Source organism: Centropristis striata, chromosome 17 (assembly GCF_030273125.1).
Source record: "Centropristis striata isolate RG_2023a ecotype Rhode Island chromosome 17, C.striata_1.0, whole genome shotgun sequence".
In the NCBI taxonomy this organism is placed as follows: domain Eukaryota; kingdom Metazoa; phylum Chordata; class Actinopteri; order Perciformes; family Serranidae; genus Centropristis; species Centropristis striata.
This window is the reverse complement of record NC_081533.1, coordinates 10,740,428-10,762,380: the sequence shown is the minus strand read 5'-3', so window position 1 is coordinate 10,762,380 and position 21,953 is coordinate 10,740,428. Positions and strand designations below refer to the sequence as shown.

The window sequence follows — 21,953 nt, the reverse complement described above, 5'->3', positions numbered from 1 at the left end:
GGCCTTTAAGGCTTTTTTGATATGTGTTTGTATATATATATATATATATATATATATATATATATGTGAGGGTGGGAGAATCAGGGATGTGTTTGGGAAGGGGGTTTCAGAGGGTGGGGGTGGCAACAGAGAAGGCTCTGTCTCCCCAGGTTTTAGACTTGGTCAATAAAGCCTTAAAATGGCCAAAAAAATTATACAATTCTACTTTTATCCAATGTGACCTATAAATGAGAGTAAATACAACACAAGCAAGGATGAAGTCAAGAAACAGTGCCGTGGGTTCAGTTCGAGTCCAGTAGGACACAAGTGCTTTTAGGTCCCAAGAGCGGTCAGTGCAATACTTGTCTGGATCATCTGCAGAGGCTTGGTGGTGCAGCAGGAAGACCCGCCAGTAGCGAGTTGCAGTAGTCTGAACGCGACAACACAAGGGCCTGAACCAGGAGTTGTGTCGATTGCTGGGTCAGGTATACAGGGTCTTTATTTTCCTGATGTTGTACAGGGAGAAACGACAAGATCTGGCAACTGAAAGACATAAGAAGATACGGATATCCATTTGAGGTGGTTAAATTGAGTGAGTAATAATCCAGTGGCTGTTGCCACGTTTTAGTAAGACAGAGAAAGTCCAATCTATTTTCTAAAATGAGATCATTAAGGATGTGGGTATTGTTGTCGAGGGGCCAGCTGTTAAATAGTGTGAGTCTAATACTGTTCTGTATGGAGTAGGTACTGTAGTGGTTAGCACTCTCGCCTCACAGCTACAGGGTCGCCGGTTCGACTCCGTCCTGCAGCTCTTCTATGTGGAGTTTGCATGTTCTCCCCGTGTCAGCGTGGGTTCTCACTGGGTTCTCCGGCTTCCTCCCACAGTCCAAAAACATGCACTGGTTTAACTGGTGTGGTTGTCTGTCTCTATGTGTCAGCCCTGTGATAGTCTGACGACCTGTCCAGGGTGTACCCCGCCTCTCGTCCAATGTCAGCTGGGATCGGCTCCAGCCCCCCCTGACCCGAGTTTGTATAAGCGGTTAAGGATAATGGATGAATGAATGAATGAATGAATAAAGTAGGTGGACTGGGGCTCTTCGGGCAGAGCTCACAGGCAGGGGGGGCGCACGAGTAGTTTGTTTTGATGCCGTTTGGAAGCGACGGGGTGCTGAGCTGACCAGGTTGCCTGGATGGAGTTTGACTATAAACACACTTTAGTAGCTCAAAAAAAGAAAAAAAGAAACGGTGTTAAGTAAATTGCATTCTGTATATTTATATAGAAAGTCAAAGCAGGACCCCATGACTGAAATGAATGAATGTATTTTAAGAGATTATCTAATACAATATAATGAACACCTGTACAATCTAATGCAGCCAGATGTCACAAAATGACTTCTTAACACCGAATTCAATGCATTGAAACAATGTCAATGGGGATCCTTTTTCTGTGCTGGGCTCATGGATTCCCTGGTTTAACAACTTCACTCTGTGATGTACATGCACATCTCAAAAAATTTGAATATATATATATCTATAATATATATATGTTTGATGATTATGGCTTAGAGATAATGAAAACACCAAACTCAGTCTCTCAGAAAATAAGAATATTACATAAGAAACATAAAAAAAGAATATTTTAAACACAAATGTCAGGCTTCTGAAAAAAGTATCTTCATTTCTATACATCAATACTTGGTTGGGCTCCTTTTGAATCATGAATTACTGCATTAATACTTGGTGGCATGGAGGAGATCAGCCTACGGCACCATGTTGCTCTGATAGCAGCCTTCAGGTCATCTGGTGTCTCACCTCCTCTTGACAACAGCCCATAGACTCCTATGGGGTTCAGGTCAGCCCAGCCCAGTAACACCATGGTCATTGAAGCAGCTTTTGGTACCTTTTCCAATGTGGGCAGGTGCCAAGTCCTGCTGGAAAATGAAACCAGCATCTCCAAAGAGCTTGTGGAAGCATGAAGACTCTAAATGTCCTGCTAGATGGCTGCTATGTTGACTGTGGACTTCAGAAAACACAGTGGACCAACACCAGCAGAGGACATGGCCCCAAACCACCACTGACTGTGGACTCACATATTGAACTTTTTCACAATATTCTAATTTTCTGAGACACTGAGTTTTGTGTTTTCATTATCTCTAAGCCAGAATCATCAAAATTAGAAGAAAAACAGGCTTGAAATATTTCACTCTGTGTAATGAATCTATATAATGTATGAGTTTTACCTTTTGAAATGACTGACAAAAAATATTGAACTTTTTCACGATATTCTAATTTTAAAGTTTAAATGGTGGATGTCACACTGGAGAACAGGGTTCATGTCCCATATGAAAACAAAAGTAAACAACTTTTTACGTACCTTAGTTTTTTTTTAACGAAACTTCCGTGGCTCACGTTGCCCTCATAACTACTTCACTTCTGGCATTTACGTAGATTTATTTACTATTTAAACTCCTTTATAACACCTAACCAGGAGTTTATTTGCCCTAAAATTAGATCAGTGGTTCTGTAATGATATAATGCAAATTGCAGCTTTAAAGATACATAACATACATGCTTGTGATAACATTTTATTGTACAGGTGTTAATGATATTGAATATAATGCATGATGCACCTTCCTATGGTTCTTTGTTCCATTTTTTAATATCTTTATATCTCACTGTCTTTTTTTATCCTGTCACATGTGAACTTTTCATTTCTTTTAATTGTAGAATAATTTCAAATTGGAAAGTGTTAAAGGTCTTAATATATTTTTCAGCGTTCATTTTAATTGTCTCATGTCTGTTTTTATGTGTAATTAGTTGTTTTTTTACACCTTTGTACAAACTTTGCACATCGTTATTTTTTTTAAAGATTTGTTGATGTTGCTGTGTTTTGTATTGCTCATACAAACCTGATTCCAAAAAAGTTGAGACATTGTCAAAAAAGTAAATTAAACACAATGTGATAATTTGTCCTTTGTACAGTTTTCAATTAAAGGAAAAAACTTTTGTTTTTGTAAATATAGGCAGCATTCTTCATTCTGATTTAATTTACATTTCACACAGCGTCCCAACTTTTGGATTCAGGGTTGTTTTTATGTGGAAAGGTTGGAAAAGATAAAGGTGCTGTAAAAGGATTTTTCATTAAAAGAATATTTAAATAAATGTTTCTATCACAATAGCACTCTTTTCTATATCCATGTATGCATAGATGTCACATTAATAATATATATAAATAAATAAAATAAAATAATAAATAAATATTTATAAATAACTGCTTGCAAAAAAAATATTAAAAAAAATACACAATGTAAGTAAATACATGAAATCAAATTTATTAAGACCACTTTTGCACAGGAGAAAACCTTCTATGCAGCCCTTGGAGGGACATGCACTAAAGACTTTTATTATACAGCACAAATAAAAATATAATCTCTCTATTTACAGAATTTACAACACTTGTAGCTTAAAAGATAATGGTTTGTTTTCAAAATAGTAAAGTACAGGTACAATAGTAAGATAGAAAATGTAAAAAGAAAGTATGAAGCTGCCTTCTTTGTACTGTTTTTAAAGCCAAGTGTTGCATGTTTCCTTTACCACATTAGCTTTAAATATTTAAACATAGAGTAAAGTATTTCAGTATAATTTTGTGCTTTACTTAGAGAAATTTCAAGCTATGCATCATGCTGTGACCCTCTAGGAAATTTCTTGGTAGGGCGACACCGACTCCTTCCTCAAACGATTAAACTGGATCTGGTCGTACACGGTCTGGGGCTGCATGTGTGATAAGAGGAGGTAAAAAACAACATAAGTGTCACAAGAAGAGGCAAGACTCAATGCAAAAAACAACAAATAATACATAACTATTGCATGTATCAAGATATCCTGTTGCTCACCATTAATAAATTAAGTCACGATGACTTTATGTGAACAATACATCATCAATTAAGGAATGTTAATTCACATTTACTTCATATATTGATTGATATGCAAATTGCCCCTTTCAGCAGAACATGACTTGTTTATTATATCTCAAAAGAAGAAAATGCAGGCACTCTGGTGGATTGACAAAAGTTGAAAACCCATTATTTTACATGGGTTGTATATAAAAAACACCAACGCGTATCGGCTTGCGCCTTCCTCAGGGTGTATGGAGACAAGAGACAAAAACACATGCAATTATAGGGGGATGCAGTGCTCCTCCAGGCCTACAGGAGGCCCCGGCAGAAGAACCAAGATTTTCTGCTTCCTGAACAATCAGACAATACCACTTGACTATTATTAAGATAAAAAGTGTAGCAGTATGACATAAATAATGGGTGACAAAATGGAAACCCTACAAATAATAATCCAACTCAATATATGGAGGAAAAATCTCCCCTCCCCATAACAAAACATAACAATAAACCAAAAAACTGGCCTAAAAAGTAATGACACAGAACAGAAGAACTATATGTATGTATATATATATTTATATATAAATGCAAATATAGCAAAGCAAATATAGAAACCCAAGGAAAAAGTCCAATCACTGTACAACAAAAAAATCAAATCATTATAGGAATGATATAGAGGAAGGTGCAAGCAGACACGCGTTGGTGTTTTTTTATATGCAACCCATGTAATATAAAGGGTTTTTAACTTTTGCCAATCCACCAGAGTGCCTGCATTTTCTTCTTTTGAGTTCACTGTCTACCCAAGAGCAAAGAGAGTGTATTTAGGGACACCAGCAGCGCTCCTGTTATTCTGTGTTCTGTTTTTGTTTATTATATCTGTTGTGGTGACAGATAAAGAAAAAGGACAAATTGACAACTTGGAGGAAACTAGACTTCATATTACAGAGCAGGTACGTTCAGAGAGGCTGAATACATGCTGTATATTCTGCCCTACAGAGTCTAACTACAGTAAATATGCAAAGGGTAAAACTGAGGAAAACTGCTTTAAAGGTTTTAAAGGTTTTTTAACTGGCCAGCCAAAAGGATCATAGGTAGGTAGGTGATATGACACTTATTTCTACATGTATTGATGATGTCATTTTTATGTTAAAAAATCATGATGATTTATTTGACCTTTGACCCCAAAAATATAGTAACTGCACTCTGGTTTTGCATTGCTGTAAAAGGTTCTAATAGTAATGCACGAACACAGTGCAGTAACTACAATGTTGTTGTCTTCTTCCAGCTTTTATATTTTGTTTCTCAGTGAATAAACATTTTCAAATTGATTTTGTGTATTTAAAAGTGTTTAACAACTCTGTTCAAAGATTTGTGTATTTTAGACTTAATATTATAGAGTAATGCTATATTTTAGTCTTAATATAATTGAATATCACTTTTTTTTTTTTTTTACTTAATCACTATCTAGATAATAATGTCCCTATCAAATAAATTTATAATTTCTATTAATCTTGTCTTCACTATTCAACACAATGAAGAAATACAAGGCCACACTGTCTCACAGTCAAAGCAGACTGCAGTAAGTTCTGCTTTGGTTTTGTGTTGGATTTTGTAGTTACTGCAGTCATTATTTCTCTGAAATAAAGCAAAATTGAAATCTTAAACTCTGTCACAAGATAAAACAGACATCAAGGAGTTCATTTTTAGTTATAACTCAATTTCAACCAAAAATTTAGTTACTACAGTTAGGCTTTGTATGACAGTATGGTCTGAAGTTAACTTTTCCATTACTGCGTCCCAGCGAATTTGGTTGCATATGAATAAATGAATGAAGTAACTGTGAATTAACATTCTTTCACTGATGATCTATTAAGTGTGATCTACTCACGTGATGTCATGGTGAAACGATCAACCAGAGACATCCTGCATTAAATCATCATGCATTAATTAAGAATTCCTAAGTATCCTTTATAAATTCCACCCTTATTATAAAGAGTTGATCAAGAGTTACCAATATTTCACTTTCAAATAATTAAAAGATCCCCAAAAGCAATAAATGCTTTGCTGATAGACCTTGACTTGGTCCAGTATGAGCAGCCTACGGCTGCTAATGTTAGCAAAGGTCAGGAGCCTTGAGTCAGTTTTCTAACTTGGTGGTTCTCCTCCAGTGCTACATTTTTGCATTAAAGCTGAGGTTGGCAGTTTATCAAATCATCCTAAATGTAATTGTGATTCTCATGCCATTAAGTAACTCAATTCTATGAGGACCATCTTGTTTTCTTTGCAAACTTGTGCTAAGAAGCTGAAGATCGAGGCTCTGGCCAGCTAACTAGAGCTAAAGGCTCAAGCTAAGCGCTAGCTGCTTAAGCATCAACTTGAAACAGCTACAGCCATCAGCCATTGGCTACGGTTAGCAGAATATATATAAGCCTATTTTTTTCTCCAATCTCTGAAACACAAATGCTCTATTGTCTTCATTGCCTGAGTCTGAAGGACTCCGTCAAACATAAAAAACATTTCAATATCAGCGAACTGAAGCCAGCGGTGGGCCTGGATGCAACAGATACTCATGTCAGATAAACACGGTGCAATACGTTGATTTAATGCTGACATTAAAGCTACGTTTAAAGTCTTAGCCTGCTACACCTGTTATCCTAGAGAGGAGACGCTAAAGATGATATGAGAGGAAACAAAAACACAGCAAACAATCCAGTACCAAGACCTCAGGAAGAGCGTTTGGCGTTGATGCCCAGAAATACTTTTTCCATAGACTCAACATGGGTAAAGAGGCGTCTGTAATACAAGGGATAATTTTCTTTGACCGTCACGACCCCCGCTAAATAAGTGCTATTGGCCCAGATGAACAGCGGAAGATCCAGGTATTTTTATGCATGGAATTTCATCCTTTTTGGCTTCATTACATTACATGTCATTTAGCAGACGCTTTTGTCCAAAGCGACTTACAATAAGTGCATTCAACCTGAAGGTACTAGCCTTAGACCACAGGAGTCAAGTAAGTACATAACTTTAAGAGCCAACTGTTATCGCTACAGGAGTGCTGTACGTTAAAGAAGAAGAGCATTTTTTTTTCTTTTGGTTTTTTAGGTGACCATGAGTTAACCGAGGTATTGTTGGTAGTTCTTCAGCCTGTGGCGGAAGATGTCTAGGCTGTCTGAGATCCTGATGTCGGTGGGGAGCTCGTTCCAACATTTGGGAGCCAAGACAGAGAAAAGTCTGGAGGAGGTTTTGAGGCGAGTTGACCCACGCAGGGTGGGAGTCGCCAGCTGTTTGGCTGATGCAGAGCGGAGAGGACGGGCAGGGGTGTAGAGTTTGACAAGGTCCTGGATGTAAGTAGGACCTGAACCGTTAGCAGCAGAGTACGCCAGAGCTAGAGTCTTGAAGCGTATCCATGCAGCCACCGGTCGCCAGTGGAGGGAGCGGAGGAGGGGTGTTGTGTGTGAAAATTTGGGAAGATTGAAAACCAATCGAGCAGCTGCATTCTGGATGAGTTGTAGAGGTCGGATAGCTTTGGCAGGCAGACCTGCCGTGAGGGAGCTTCATATACCACTGAGCAACTTTGATAGCTTCCAACACTGTATCCAGTCCTCTGTATACATGCATACTAGGCCAACGGCTAACACAAGCAGACCAGCAGCTCTCCAGAGAACCACACTTTTACCAAAGGGATGTGTGAACAGCTCTGCAGAAAAGCTATTGGATGCACTTTCTCTCCGAAATGATATGTGAATTTTGGCCAGTGACCAAAAAATGCCTACCACAGCTTTAAAAAAAAAAAAAAAAAAGCATAAGAAGGAAAAGTACTATGCAGCCAGGTGCTTTAGTCCTTGATTCTCATCTGCAAGAATATCAGAGATACAACATTTTTTCTTACCCCGGGTGGGATAGCGTTGCCTCTGTTATCGATGGTTTCATACAGCGTGCAGGGCTTCATGGTCGCTGAAGTCCCCTGAGGTTTAAATGGTTCAAGAGGAAGCAAATTACTCAAAAAAACCCAGCACTGAATTCATATTTAAAACTGCACTGTGAAGCAATGTGTGCACAGGAAATACACGAGAAATCTTACATCAAGTCCAACCTCAGAGATATCAGCGTACACGGTGAGTTCATTCGGGTCGATACCTGGTGAAGACACAAAGCAAAATAAACATAAGAAGATTATATGATTATTTTAAAGTGAAAAAGACACTCTGTTATTCAAAGTGGCATTTCTTACCGTCTGGACTTTCTTTGCGGCAGCAGAACCACACCGATACACCAACTACCACGACGATCAACAGTGAAGCACCTCCGGCCGCACTCAGAATGAAGATAAGTTCTGCAAATTATTTGACAAGATAAGACTTTATTTATACTGCAGGGGGAATTTAGTCGTCACAGCAGATCAAGAAACAGGCAGGGGAGATAACAAAGATATAACAACAGAATCAAGAATACAAATAAGACATATACACACATAAATTATATACATCTTATATGCATAAATACTCACTTATATGGCTTCTATTTGTTATATTGCACAAAGGGTTTTTTGTTTTTCCCTAAAAAGTATTTTGTATTTCACAGATATTGCACATTTAAGTGAGTTTTATCACTGTTAATATGAGTGAGTGAGAGTAACAGTGATCACAGTTGTATAAGGTCAAATAAAATAAAAATCTACTAAGAATGAATAAACCACAAATACAACTACAACAGTGAATTCTATTCTAAATGTTATCCGAAATATTTAAACATTTGTTTCTTAATTTTAGTAATCTAATGGAATACATTGTGAATAATTTGTTAGGGTTTGTAATCAGTAATCTGTAGTAGAGACTTGGGCATCAGGCCCGTTGGCTGTCCCTGTCCAGCCTGCATGAGGTTACCCAGAAATTAGAAATCAATACGTGAAGTGCAGTGCTTTTATTTTGAAGGTGATTTATGCATGTTTGGCGTGCATTCACCTGCACACCTGCAAAAAAACATTGAGTTACCTTGTTAAAAACATTTATTGCCGCATAACATACATGCTCCAAATTGTTTTTTTGGTTTGAATGTATGTTGTGTTTAAAATAAATGGAAAAGCAAGATAATTATTGGAGTTTTTACTATTTTTTACTGCTATATTTCACCTACTACACATTAACATAGTCTTATCGTAACATGTATTTTTTACCAGTAGCAGCTCAAAACCATACAAAACCATATAATGTACTGCTTTTTATAAAGTGATGAAATTAATATTGAGCAGAATTAAGTCCAGAGGATCGGCAATCCGCAACCTTCGCAGTACCTCATGTGGGCCCTTGGGAAAATTAATTGCCCACTTTTGCTGTAGTGGAATAAAGTTAGTAATTAACCCTCTTTTAAAACCTTTTTAAGTCTTTTTCACTAGATTGTAATTGTAGAGATTGTCACTGATTGATCACATTGTAATATGACTTGTTAAAATACATTTGTGGTTATCTGCTGTGCCTTTTTTTCTTCTGCATCATCACCAGTCACTGCACTAATATACTATGATCATTTCTCTGTACATACCTTTGTTTTGTTTATCAGATGTAACGTTGCTGCATTTCACTGTGACAGATGCCGACTTCTTACTGACAACATTGGAAACAGTGCAGGTGAATTCGGTGTCCTCAGGGTAAATGGTGTACTGCAGCCTGGAGCCATTTATTTTCTGGTTCTTCACGGTCCAGGCGTAGGTGACATTGTTGTCAGAAGTCGCGCTGCAGTCCAGCAAAGCTGTACAGGATTCATTCAAAGGGTTCCAGGTGGAAGAGGAGTTGATGAACGGCTCTTTAGTGATGGGCTCTAATGAGACATTTGGGAGATAAAGAGTGTTACAGTTAGACAATGCAACTAAAGATCTGAGTGAATTTGTTGAATCCACACAAAAAAAACAGCATCAAATGCAACAAATGAGGCACAGAAACAGAAGTTAGTTTCGCTGGATGCAGTCTTCAGTTAACCCAGATCTAAAACCAGATGAGTTCTCTATATTTTCTCCCAAAACACAAATCTGTATTAATCATTTTTTTCTCAAGTTGCTAACTGAAATATTTTTAACTCTGGTTCAAAGACCTAATCAGCAAAGGAGAAGAGGCTCAGTGTCACACACCAACAATTCATCAGCATAAAAACATTTTTAAAAAAGAAATCTTGATGGTTCGACAGGTTAGGTTAATAATGATTATCATTGAATGATAGATGGACAAACTATTGGTTTATGATATACGGAAGGGAAACAGCTTTGTACAAAAAAGACATTTTTCAGATTCATAGTTTTAGGAATAGCATACAGAGCTTAGGATATAATGATACATTATTATAGGTGCAATTTTGCATTTGATTATATCCAAGTATATTGTTGACGTTAGATTTAATATCACACCTAACTGGCATTTAATCTGAATAGGCTATGATGGCTGAGAAGACACATATTTCAGAAGTAAATAAAAAATGTTTTCATGAGTTGATTTGTCTTTGCTACCACTATTGTGGCATATGTTCGATATGAATCAATAAATCCACAATTATAAGACTTGGTTTCATCTTACCATGAACATGCAGAGTGATGGTGACTGCGTCTCTCTGTTTGTCATTCTCATCCTCTGAATTAAAAGTGAAATCACCAGAATCTTGGAGAGTCAGTCGTCTCACTGTTAAACTTAAGTTTGTAGGGTTCAGGTCTAATCTGCCCTGAAACTGGCGATCTCCAGACAAAACCCCATCTCTGTCTACAATTTTTGACCCTTTATAGCTCCAACTTGCCGTGGCGACCCCTTCAGCTGGTAAACATGCTGAAAACTCCACAGTGTCACCAACTTTTTTATGGATGATGGCATGTTGACAACTGGAAGCCTCCACATCTGAAAACACATAACAACAAACATTTTCATTATCAAATCAGTCTTCAATACCTGCAACCATAGCCCATAGATCCAAGGTGTGATAGAACATGTTAACCCTCTGTTCTTTAAAAATATCACCAAAAATACACAGCTAATCATAGAAAGAAACAGTAAAAACAGGCATTATCGACAGAATTTGAACTTCATGAACGGATCGTAGGTTCAGAAAGTTTTTTTGTAGAGAAAGTAACCAAAATGGAGCTTGAAATTTTGATATTTCTGTCGAAATAACTTTATTCTACATGTTTAAAAAGTTTTATATTTAAATTAAACCATTTGTAATAACTAGATCCTGTTAAAAACATTAAATTCTGCTCCTCAGCGACACTGTGAAGCCATGATTGATTCTGCTGAGATGTGGCAAATATTCACTGAAAATCTGCTTACACAGAGCTGAGAGGAGAGGTTGTAAAAATGCAAATAGTTCAATATGTATAGCATGTGAAGATTTCTTTTTACAATATTCAAGACACTTTGAGCACTTAAAAAAGTGTTCCTTATGCGTGTTTCTAATCTTTATGATTTATGTCATTATAACTGTGTTTTTCTGCACAAAAGACATCTTTGAGTTGTTCCCACTTTATCCATGATTGTGCTGATTCCACAGAGCTACAGGACTTATAGATTTTATATATATTTTACAAATTGCAGTGAAACCCAAGGACACAGTGAGTAAAATGTATGAAGACCAAAAAACACCCTAAAAACAGCTTGTTGGGGTTCAGATTAAAGTAAACACAGAGATCCAGACCCTAGAATTTCATAACACACAATACATTTTAGCAGCAAACAAAATGTCTTCTTTCATTTGTTTGTGTGTCGTTTCCTGTAAACAGCCACCAGTGGTTTCCTTTAACGATGACAGTGACCTTTCACTAACCTCAACAAATATTTTTACTTTTCTGACTTAACCCTTATAGGTAAGGGTCGGAAAATGCTCATATGAGTCATATTGTGAATTGTCACAATTGGTTGTTGGAGCTGCACTGGTGAACAACCTATTTTTTCACATTTTCTTACAGAAAATAAAAAAGCCTCAAGAAAATTTAACCTGCAGAATTGAAAAAGGTATCACTACAGCTTTTTTTGTTATACTGTTCTGTGGTTGACGGTTTTCAGGGAAATGTCCAATTCTCGTGTTTCTGGTCTCCTGGTGTGCGTGTGAATCTAACAACAACATTTTACAATAAGTATTTACTGTGTGCTTGACACAGTATCGAAACACTCATGGTTTGTAGCTGCGATCTTTAAATAAACAGGCGGACAGTTTTATTTTAACACATATGCACTGCCCTTCTGCAAATATTCTGAGAAAGTCCGCACCTCATTACTGCAAGCAACCACAGCAACTATCCTCAGAATATATTACATATTTATATTATAACAACATAACCAATCCTCTAAAAAAAACAAAGAGGAAGCTCCAGAAAAAGAAAGGACGACCCATTCCTGAGTTGCGTAAAGACTTTACCGCTTGGAGCCGAGCTGAAGCAGCAGGAAATTTGCTGACACACAATGTACCAAAAAAAGCATATCCGTAAAAATAAAGCCACAACATACAATACTCTGCCTATTCATTCAATTAGAAACAAAGTATTCTAGAGCTCAGATTTTCAATTATTTTGCATATTATTCCTTTTTTCTTTTCTTTTTTAAAATTTAAACACACACAACTGGTGCCTTGAATTAATTCCTTTAGTTTGGGTGTCGCAGTTCTTGTACATTTCTGCTCTAGCTTTGCCGCCACACCTTCATTTCCCACTAGATCTTTTTAAACGTCTTTCAGTTGCAAAACAAACAGTGCAAGCATCTTCCAAGGAAAACACGTCATTTCCCGATACGACACTCATACCATATTCTGTAATCTTGACCTACGTGCTCTATTAGCATGACGGAGTGCATCAGGGGAAAAAATACTACTCTAAACAGTTTAAAAATTCTATAAAAAACAACAACAGAGGTGTACATACCATGGAGGCAGACCCCAACAAGTAGCACAGAAATGTATGTAAAGAAGCAGCTCAGGCAACCACCAGCCATCTCTGCGGGGAGAGAAACGACGTCTGCTTCCTCTTCTGGTCTATCAAACTGTGTCATGACAAGTCAGTACTAAAGAAAAAAAATATGGAGAGGGTGGAGAGTGGAGGAGGTGTCTGACAACGAAGAAGCAGAACAAGCAGCGTTGAGGCCTGATGAAGAGATTAAAAGGACTTAACTGTAAAGTATTAAAGAGCCCCTCCAGTAGTATTGCGACATATATTGAACCTGCTCGAAACAATGTATCTAATAATGTTTCATTAGTGCAAAAAAGAATAATTTACATTTTTATGTTTAAATGTCTTTTGTGCAGAATAACAGTTATAATGACGCAAGATGAATTTCTTTGATACATTTAAAAAAAAAAATTAGGATAAAATTGAATTTATATATACAACAATTTTCAGGTGTCATGAATACTGGAAAAGAATTGGGTCTTTCTATGTTATATATACTGAACTGCTTACATTTTCTCCTGTCCTCTCCTCTCAGCTCTGTGTAAACATATTCTCAGTGAATGTTTGTCACGTGACCATTCGTCTCAGCAGAATCAATCATGGCTTCACAGTGTCGCTGAGGAGCAGAATTTAATGTTTTTAACAGTTATTCTAGTTATATAAAGATTTATTTTTGGCATTTAAACGAGACATGTAGAATAAAGTGATTATTGACAGAAATATCACTATTTTGAGCTTTTTTAAATTAATTTCGGAAAGTTTCCGATGAAATGTTTTTTACATTTTCTTTCTACAATAAACTATGTATTGTTGTTGCAATCTTTTAAAGGAAAAGGATTAAACATCAAACTTTTATAAGTTGGACCAGGAATGACTTTTAAAGTATTTGTGATGCCATAAATCATGCACCTAGCCCACAGAAAGCCTCAAACAACCAACTGGGTGGAGGGTGACTTCAGATCTTTAGCTGTTATATGCAGTACATTGTACCATATTACCATCACACTATTGGCTTCTATTAGGTGGCCAAAAAAGTAACAAAACAAAACAAATATGGTATCTACAGATGACTGCAAGGTGCCACATGTGAGCTAAATGTGTGAATAATATCACTGAGCAGGAAGAACCTTGCCACATCCTGCCATCAGATAGACTGGCTAACACCAGACTAATCACAAATGAGATGTGGTCTGGGAACCAGCCATTCATTTCTCCGTAGAGGAGGTGTGGTTTACGATCCTCCAGAGCCGTTTATTGGACGCTTAGAATGTCTATCAAAGCGTCTGTAGGTAGCTCTTAGCCAATCAGATCAGTTATACCAGATGACGTAGTAGAGCAACAGAAATTGATGTTTGTTGTGTGTGTGTCGGTGAGAGAGTGTTGCTGCTGCTTTGCTTCTCCAGTTCTCGCTTTCTGCAAGATTATTTATTTTCACGCTTTATTCCCCCTCATGTCATTCAGCCACACACATCCACTGATTTTATGGGCAATAAACAAGCTGCTGCGGGCCTCTCGGCGGCCCCGCTGTCCCCCGGCTCGTAGCGAGATCACGGTAGGGTAACGCTACCGCTAACAACCCCGCTACCATAACGCCGGTGATCTCGCTACGAGCCGGGGGACAGCGGAGCCGGCGAGAGACCTTTCGCCTTTCAACTTTCGCTCTAAACTATTTAAAACACCATCTACAGCTAAAGAGAGTTTCGCGTCTGCTGCAGCCATGTTGGATCCGGAAAACTACAAGCTTCCGTCTGCCGAGTACTACGCGTCATCGTCTTGCCGTCCCTCCCCGCTCTGTGATTGGATCCCTAAAACAGGGCTAAGAAACCTCCCTGGTTGCCAGACCCCTTGGCAGTTCGAAATGAAATCAAACGCGCAAGGCAGTCTGGGTATACCCAGGCTAGCCATCAGATATTCCTAGATGAGAAAGCGATCACTGTTTTACACACACACACCCAAAACTTTTTCAGTGCTCAGTTGTAGTCTGTTAAATATGGTCAATATCAATAATTATAGTGACATAACATTGAGAAGAAGTTCAAACTGTTCTAAAGGCGACTGGTGAATACTTTTTTTTTTTCTGGAACAATCAGTCGACGACACAACTCGTTGATCGAGGGTAACATAATCAAATGTTTTTTATTGTTCTATTCATCATTTTATTAATTTGTTGACTTATTATTTCAGCTCTTATTGAAAAGAATCAATCATTCAAAGTACTTACGCCGAATGGGATGATACTGGGATGAGTCTCATGAAATATCAAATCTTTATTACTAATGCATTGACATTTAAACAACACTTAATAGCTGGTAGAGGTGAAGCTAGTTAAATCTACATGATGTAGAATAGAGTAAAATAACTAAAAGCTTCAGTGGGGAGTTTATTCACCATAATTGGGCCAAAACAGAGAACTAAAAGGGTGAGGAAGTGATAAAAGGTGCAGCCACTTGTCCAGAGGAAATGAGTGCACTGGAAGGGCAGGTTTCACCTTGAATTTAAAGGTCTGAAGGAGCAGGTGCCATCAGGGACTATAACAGGGAACTATAGACCGGTGCTTCACCTCCCAAGCAAGACTCAATATAAACCAATCCATTAAATCAGCAAATCAAAAAGACAGAATTAAATCCATCAAAAAATAACCGGCGGTGTACTATCCGATGCACATCCACTGGTAGCCGATATAGTCGTCCAATCAACTAGGATCACTGTTGGGAATATAAACCCTGTTGATGAAGGGTATTGACTTTACCCCTCCAAACTGTAGCCTCCTGAGAAGCTGAACCATTAAGTCAGCAAAATAAAATCACAAAAATCAACCCCAGAAAACAAATGGTGATGCACTATCCAATGCATATCCGCTGATAGCCGATATACTCGTCCAATCAACAAGCCTTAGGATCAGTACCACTACTAGGAATATAAACCCTTTTGGTGAAGCATATTAACTTTACCCCTCCACCTTTTAGCCTCCTGAGAAGCTGAACCAATAAATCCGCAAAACAAAATGACAAACATCAACCCCCAAAAAATAACCAGTGATGTACTCAGCCAATCGCTGTTAGTCAATATACGTCCAATCAACAAGGATCATTAGCACTACTGGGAATATAAACCCTGTTGGTGAAGTATATGAACTTTACCCCTCCAACCTTTAGCCTCCTAAGAAGCCAAGATTTCAAGATACTATTTCAGGGGTGGGCAACTAATTTTCCCAAGGGGCCACATGAGATACTGTAAAGGTTGCGGACGGCAATACTCTGAACTTAATTCTGCTCAATATTAATTTAATCTCTTGATAAAATGCAGTAAATTATCTGTTTTTGAGCTGCTACTGGTAAGAATACATGTTATGATAAGTATGTTAATGTGTCAAATATAGCAGTAAAAAACAGTAAAAATTCCCATCATTATCTCACTTTTCCATTTATTTTAAACGCAACATACATTCAAACCACAAAAACAATACAAAGCATGTATGTTATGCAGTAACCCAGTGTTTCCTCTAGGATTTTTTTCAGCAGTGGGGGTAAATTTGTCCCCTGGATGGTGTGCACGTGTAAATATCAATCAGCAATTTAGAAAGTATAAAAAATGATACTCAACTGCAAAACAACCTTTAGAACCAGTGTTTCCTACAGGATTTTCGGAGACTATGATGGCGGGACCTGAACAACGTAGGGAGTTCCTGTTGCATGCTCCCCTGCAGAACATTTTTGCCCTAAAAGACTAAATTTGGTGCCTCTCATATATTCTGATGTCATTATTCCATCTTTATTATTGTATATTTTAATGAATTATTGCAAAGGTAAATAAGGGTTCTTCTGTTTTATTCAAGGCATCATATTTTGACAGTGTTCTTGTAAATTCTGTGGTGGACTCTGCTAACACATCCATGTGTTCATATTTTGAAAGCTACATGTTTGCTTTTATTTTGAAGGCAGGTCTAACACGTAACACTTAGTAAATACAAGAACGGGGAAAACAAGTGGAGGCTGACAAAACTGGAGTTATGCTAACAGAGTGCTCGCGCTGTTGCGGTTGCTATGACATTTTGAGTGTTTGACGTCCCGACAGTGTTTCATTCGCTCGTCCCCGCAGCGAGAGAGCGGAAGCGGAAACCCTGAGTAAACCAACAATTTATTAACTTTATGCAAAAAGCTTTCAAGGTAAGTGACAGCAAGCTAAATCAGTGTTCTTGGTGGAATGCATTTCTGTGCAGGTGCGTATGCATGTACACACATACGTAAATCACCTTCAAAATAAAAGCATTACGGTTGTATTGATTTCTAATTTCAGGGTAACCTCACGTGGGCAGGACAGAAACAGCCAACGGACGGGCCGCCTAATGCCCAGGTCTGTACTATATTTATCTTTTAATAATTTCTTTACCTGCATTCGACTAAGGACTATTTTCCTCCACACGACATGTGAATAAAACCCAGCATTCTCTCTGCTTTTTACTCTGCAGTGCATCTGTCTGCACTGGCACAACGAAGCCCCCCTCTGCATGCAACTTAAGCAGAAGTTGAGGATTGCGTGCAGCCTTGAGCACTTGAAGGAAGTGAACTACCCAGCATCAAGATAAGGGCCAGATCTCTGACTCATCACCAACAAATGGCAAAAAGAGGATCTATGTCAACAAAAACTCAGATTGAAAGATTAGTTGCAACATGTCGTCGATAAGAGGACTCTAAAAAAGAACCATCACTTCTGTCACTTCAGTGAAAGACTGGTTTTACTCATCTCAAGTGAAATTACTGTAAGCCATTGTCTAAACAACGCCACCATGCAGTAAACTGAACCTTGCGGCATGGTATTTTTGCAGAGGTGGTCGTGCACTGCAACCTAACTTGACTTCCTATTAACTTTAGAGTGATGGCCTGCTCACGGCTTAACTGTGATGCGAAACCCACAAGGCAGAAACAGAAGTGGTAAATGATGCTGCCCACCTAGAGAGCAGCGAGCTGAGCTGTGTTTGATGCTTCACACAGCTGTATGTTCCCGTTAGCTTGTGCTACTTCTCTATAATTTCACACCTTCTTGTGGCTGGTGAACAATGATCTACAACCAAGTCTCACAGCCACCACTTCACAGAGAGATTGCATTCAGCCTATATGTCTTGTCTGTCACTTTTAGGTACACTTTAAAAAGTTTTAAACGTGCCATGATTCCAATTTTGATTAAACCATTTGTCCGTTGGTCAGTCAGTCTGCAACTCTGGTCTGGACTGGATCGCCATTTAACATTAAAGCCATCTGAGGTCACCAGTCCGGGCAGTCTGTGGCCTAGAGGTTAGTGAATCAGGAAGTGCACTTGAGCTTAGCAAGGCCCCTAACTCCCCTGCTGCTATCTGCTCTAAGCATGGTGTGTTCAGTGGTGTGTAAATGCAGAGGACAAATTCATTGCTCACTGTTAGTGTGCATGGATTAAAGTAAAAAAAAACAACCTTCTGACTGAAATTTCATTGGCGCTACAGCCAAGTCACGTGCAGTGTGCGAAACATGTTCCAGGTTCAAATACAAATCACAAGTCAAAACAGTGCCTAATTTGGCTGAATTATAAAAGGTATAAGTGGTAAAATGAAGAGCTCTTCTCTGAGCTGAGACAAATGATCCGGATCACTAAAGAGAGCTGAAATTCCCATCACTGGATTTTTCCTCTCATGTCACCATGATGTATTTATTGGCTATTTTTAGTAAAATGTCTTTAAAATTTGTCTCTGAAATTTGGTGCTCAAAGGATAAATCCTATTGACTTTTTATCAGGTCAGAAACTAAATATATTTGTTTATGACCAAAAACTAATAATCTTGTATTTAAAGATGACCTTTGAACCTTAGCCTCAGCTGTACTTCACTTCCTAAAGCACGTCCCCCCCCCCCATGTTTCTCTAGCTTTTAGCTCTAAGGCAGCACAGTGGTGGCTTTCCTCAATCCCAATTCTTGATTCATGTGTTCTGACCCCATCATTCTGTGCATTACTGGAATACCTTTTACCTTTTGCGACTGTCTGAGTCTCGCTTCTGCTTCTGCTCCTGTCCCAAGGTACGTTATTTAAAAAGAATACATACTAACAAAACACAGCCGTCTTCTGTTCTGGTAAATTGGTGTAAATTTAAAGAAAATAAATAAGAATAGCCCCCTCTCAATATAGTTAAAGTTAAACATTACCTAACTTAGACAGAGAGCTGGTTGAAAATTGGCAACATTTCACGTTTATATTGAGGAGGGGCTATTCTTTTATATTTATTTACTTCCTTTAAATTTAAACCCAATTTACCAAAACAGAGGACTATTCTTGACAATAAAAAAATAGGCTGCAACCAATTATTTGACTGGTTTTAAGTGATTAATGCAACACTTTCCTCCCGTGAGTTCAGTGTTCAGCAGAAACACATGACATATTGTACAATTCTGTAGGTATTCTTTATTGACTCTATAGCACAGAGTGAACACAGTTGCTAAAAATATCTAGGGAGGTATTTTTGTCAGCAGGTGGAAAATATTAAGTAATTTCCTTTCCAATGAGTTGTGATCATCCAGTGGATTAAATGTGTTAATGTCTATTTTAAGGATTTTTCAAAACTTGTCATTATTACTCTCTTACTAATCTCTTTTCTATTTCAAACATACATTTCAAGCATCAGCTGACTATTTTCTTTGTATTACCCGAAAGTATAACATCAACATGTTAACTGACATTTCTTCTGAAAGGAGAAGTGATACAGTGACAGTAAACTGGCCAGTGAGTCATTAAAGAAACAGAAGCAACATATATAGCAGACATGATTAACAAGATGCCCTAACCCTATAAATCTTTTAGAAAAATTCGAAAACATACATAAAACTAGTTTGTTGACTTACATGAATGAATGAAAAAGATAAACCACATAGTTACAAACATACAAGCTCAATATTTAAGAACTCAGCAAGGTTTTTCAAAATATCTTGAACATAACATTTTAAACTGCTAAAAAAAAACCCCACAAAACACTCTTGTCCAATGATATTAAATAGTAAACAAATCAAACATGTTAATTTATGAATTTGTATGTTATGCATGCAAGTTAATGATGGATCTGCATTGCTATGTAACCACAAAAACCACTGAGCAGCGAGTTGCTGGAAGGAAAACCACATCACCAGTGTCTAAAAATATAAACCTGCATGAGAACATTTGATCAGTGTGACAGAATTCCGACTGATTACACTGTAAAAGAAAATAACAATAGTCCAAATTTACCTCCATGACATAGAGCCAACTAGCATTAGTTGTTGAGCTGAGACCAGATGAATGCACATACAAGTAAATGCTGTAAAAATTGCATTTATGCAGGATTTTGTTTTTTTATCTTGTGTAGTAGATGATGCAATTCTCTTCATGGACCAGAACTTAGAGAAAACAACTGAACAAAAAGGTGAAAGAAAAGCAATAGTAAACAGTTGGGTGGAGGAGGAGCTTCTTTTGAGCCTCTCATTCATTCAGAGACACAACCACCACCTGCAGGACAAAGAAGGTCAAGATCATATTAAAGCATGAATGTCAACAAGAGCAATTCACAATTATCTTTGGCAGGTTAACCAGCAAAGCACAGTCTGGTGTTAAGTTCTTTTTAAAAATGTTTACTTTGTGTGTTTTGGTTTCTTTTCAGGTTTTTAACAATTCAACATGGATTAGAAATCCACTTATAAATGTGAAGAATTTTTCCTTTAATCACTAAGCCTCTCATTGTTTCATAGTCACAGTCACCACCTAGTCAAAAAAACTTCATGATACCATGTTTACACCTTTAAATGTAACAAGAGCTATTCATAATGATCTTAGGTCTCCGCTTAAATAGTCATTTAAAGAGAAAATTATTATTAGTATTATTGAAAAATATTTTTCAACCTAGATCCTATTGTCTCACATTTTTGTGTTTAAGAGACTTACCTTTGTCGAGTGCTGAGCAACATCACAGCAGCCACAAAAATGTAAAAACTGCCAATATTGTTGGAATTTGAACTTTCCGATGGTCCTTGAATGGATCATATGTTATAAAATTTCTGTTAATAAAAGTAAACAAAACAAAGCTTAAAATTGTCATATTTATGTCAAAATCACTTTATTCTACATGTCTCATTTATAATGTGGCCAAACTATAACTATAACAGTTCAACATTGATTGGAAAGCCACATAGAAGTTGCTGAATTTTCTCTTTAATTACTCAAAGTTGTGAAAAAGCTTCAAGTTACTCAACGTTTACTTTACCTGTTCCAACAACCTCCGAGCCTCCTATTGTTTCATAGTCACTGTCATAACCTACAAGGAAGAGGAAAAACAAGTTCATGATAATAAATATTTGTGAGTGAATGAAAGAAGTTTTTCTGGGGGGCAATTTTCTAAAAAAAACAACAACATCTGAGTGGAACGTTAAAGGGTTCAAAATCCTTGTGAAGGCTTGTGAAGTGGATGGAGGACTGACCATAGAGGAGAGTGGAGTACACCTGCTGTTGAGTTTCACCTTGGTGGACTGTTTCAGACTGGATGGCCCTGAAACATGGGTAGATAAAAAATAGCTTATTAGGAGTAGAACTAGTGAAAGTACAAACTTACTAAGGAATATGTATTTTACAGTATATTAATGCTATTAACGTTGGAGATGAGAGAAGAGTTTTCTAACCTGTTAAAACATGGACCTGTGAATAAAAATAAAATAAAATAAATTAATGGAACCACTGACCTCTGAAGTATTCAGTGATTTTGGATTATGATATAATTTGAGCAGACGGAGGTCTCACCCTTTGACTTTATGTAGAAAAGCAGCAAGAGCAGCACTACAGCAGTCAGTATAATTACAATAACCGGCCCGATAATTAACAGCACAAGATTTGAGGAGCTGGGCGCTGAAATAATAAACAAAAAGTATATCAATAGAACTATAATATATTTTCTTACAGAGAAGGTATGAAGGTCTTTACTAAAAAAGGATCTCCAACTTAAACAACAGAATAGGTCGTTTTTTCAGAACCCTCCATTACGACCCTTGTGTACATAAAGCGTCTCACGGTACAGTGGCGTGCTCTAAAAATAGCACACACGTCATTATACATACATGTACAGTTTGTGGTTGAATTTATGCTACAAAACCACTGAGCTATACTGCCCTACTACTACTACTACCCTACTGC

The 21,953-nt window shown here is 37.6% G+C and overlaps 1 protein-coding gene and 1 long non-coding RNA gene across 2 annotated transcripts; both read right to left on the bottom strand.

Annotated features, from left to right (window-relative positions):
* Nucleotides 1–3,295: 3,295 nt before the first annotated feature.
* On the bottom strand, nt 3,296–12,855 carry LOC131989776 (SLAM family member 5-like). The gene is made up of 7 exons (XM_059355106.1): nt 12,760–12,855; nt 10,436–10,747; nt 9,414–9,689; nt 8,107–8,208; nt 7,957–8,012; nt 7,765–7,839; nt 3,296–3,750 (listed from the first exon to the last, which is right to left on the bottom strand). The coding sequence occupies exons 1-7, from the start codon at nt 12,827–12,829 to the stop codon at nt 3,673–3,675; spliced, it is 969 nt and encodes a 322-aa protein (XP_059211089.1). The 5' UTR covers nt 12,830–12,855; the 3' UTR covers nt 3,296–3,672.
* An 8,398-nt stretch (nt 12,856–21,253) lies between these two features.
* Nucleotides 21,254–21,668, bottom strand: LOC131989718 (uncharacterized). The gene is made up of 3 exons (XR_009395981.1): nt 21,564–21,668; nt 21,446–21,461; nt 21,254–21,315 (listed from the first exon to the last, which is right to left on the bottom strand). It is a non-coding gene; the product is annotated as an uncharacterized LOC131989718 (long non-coding RNA).
* Between the last annotated feature and the right edge of the window lie 285 nt (nt 21,669–21,953).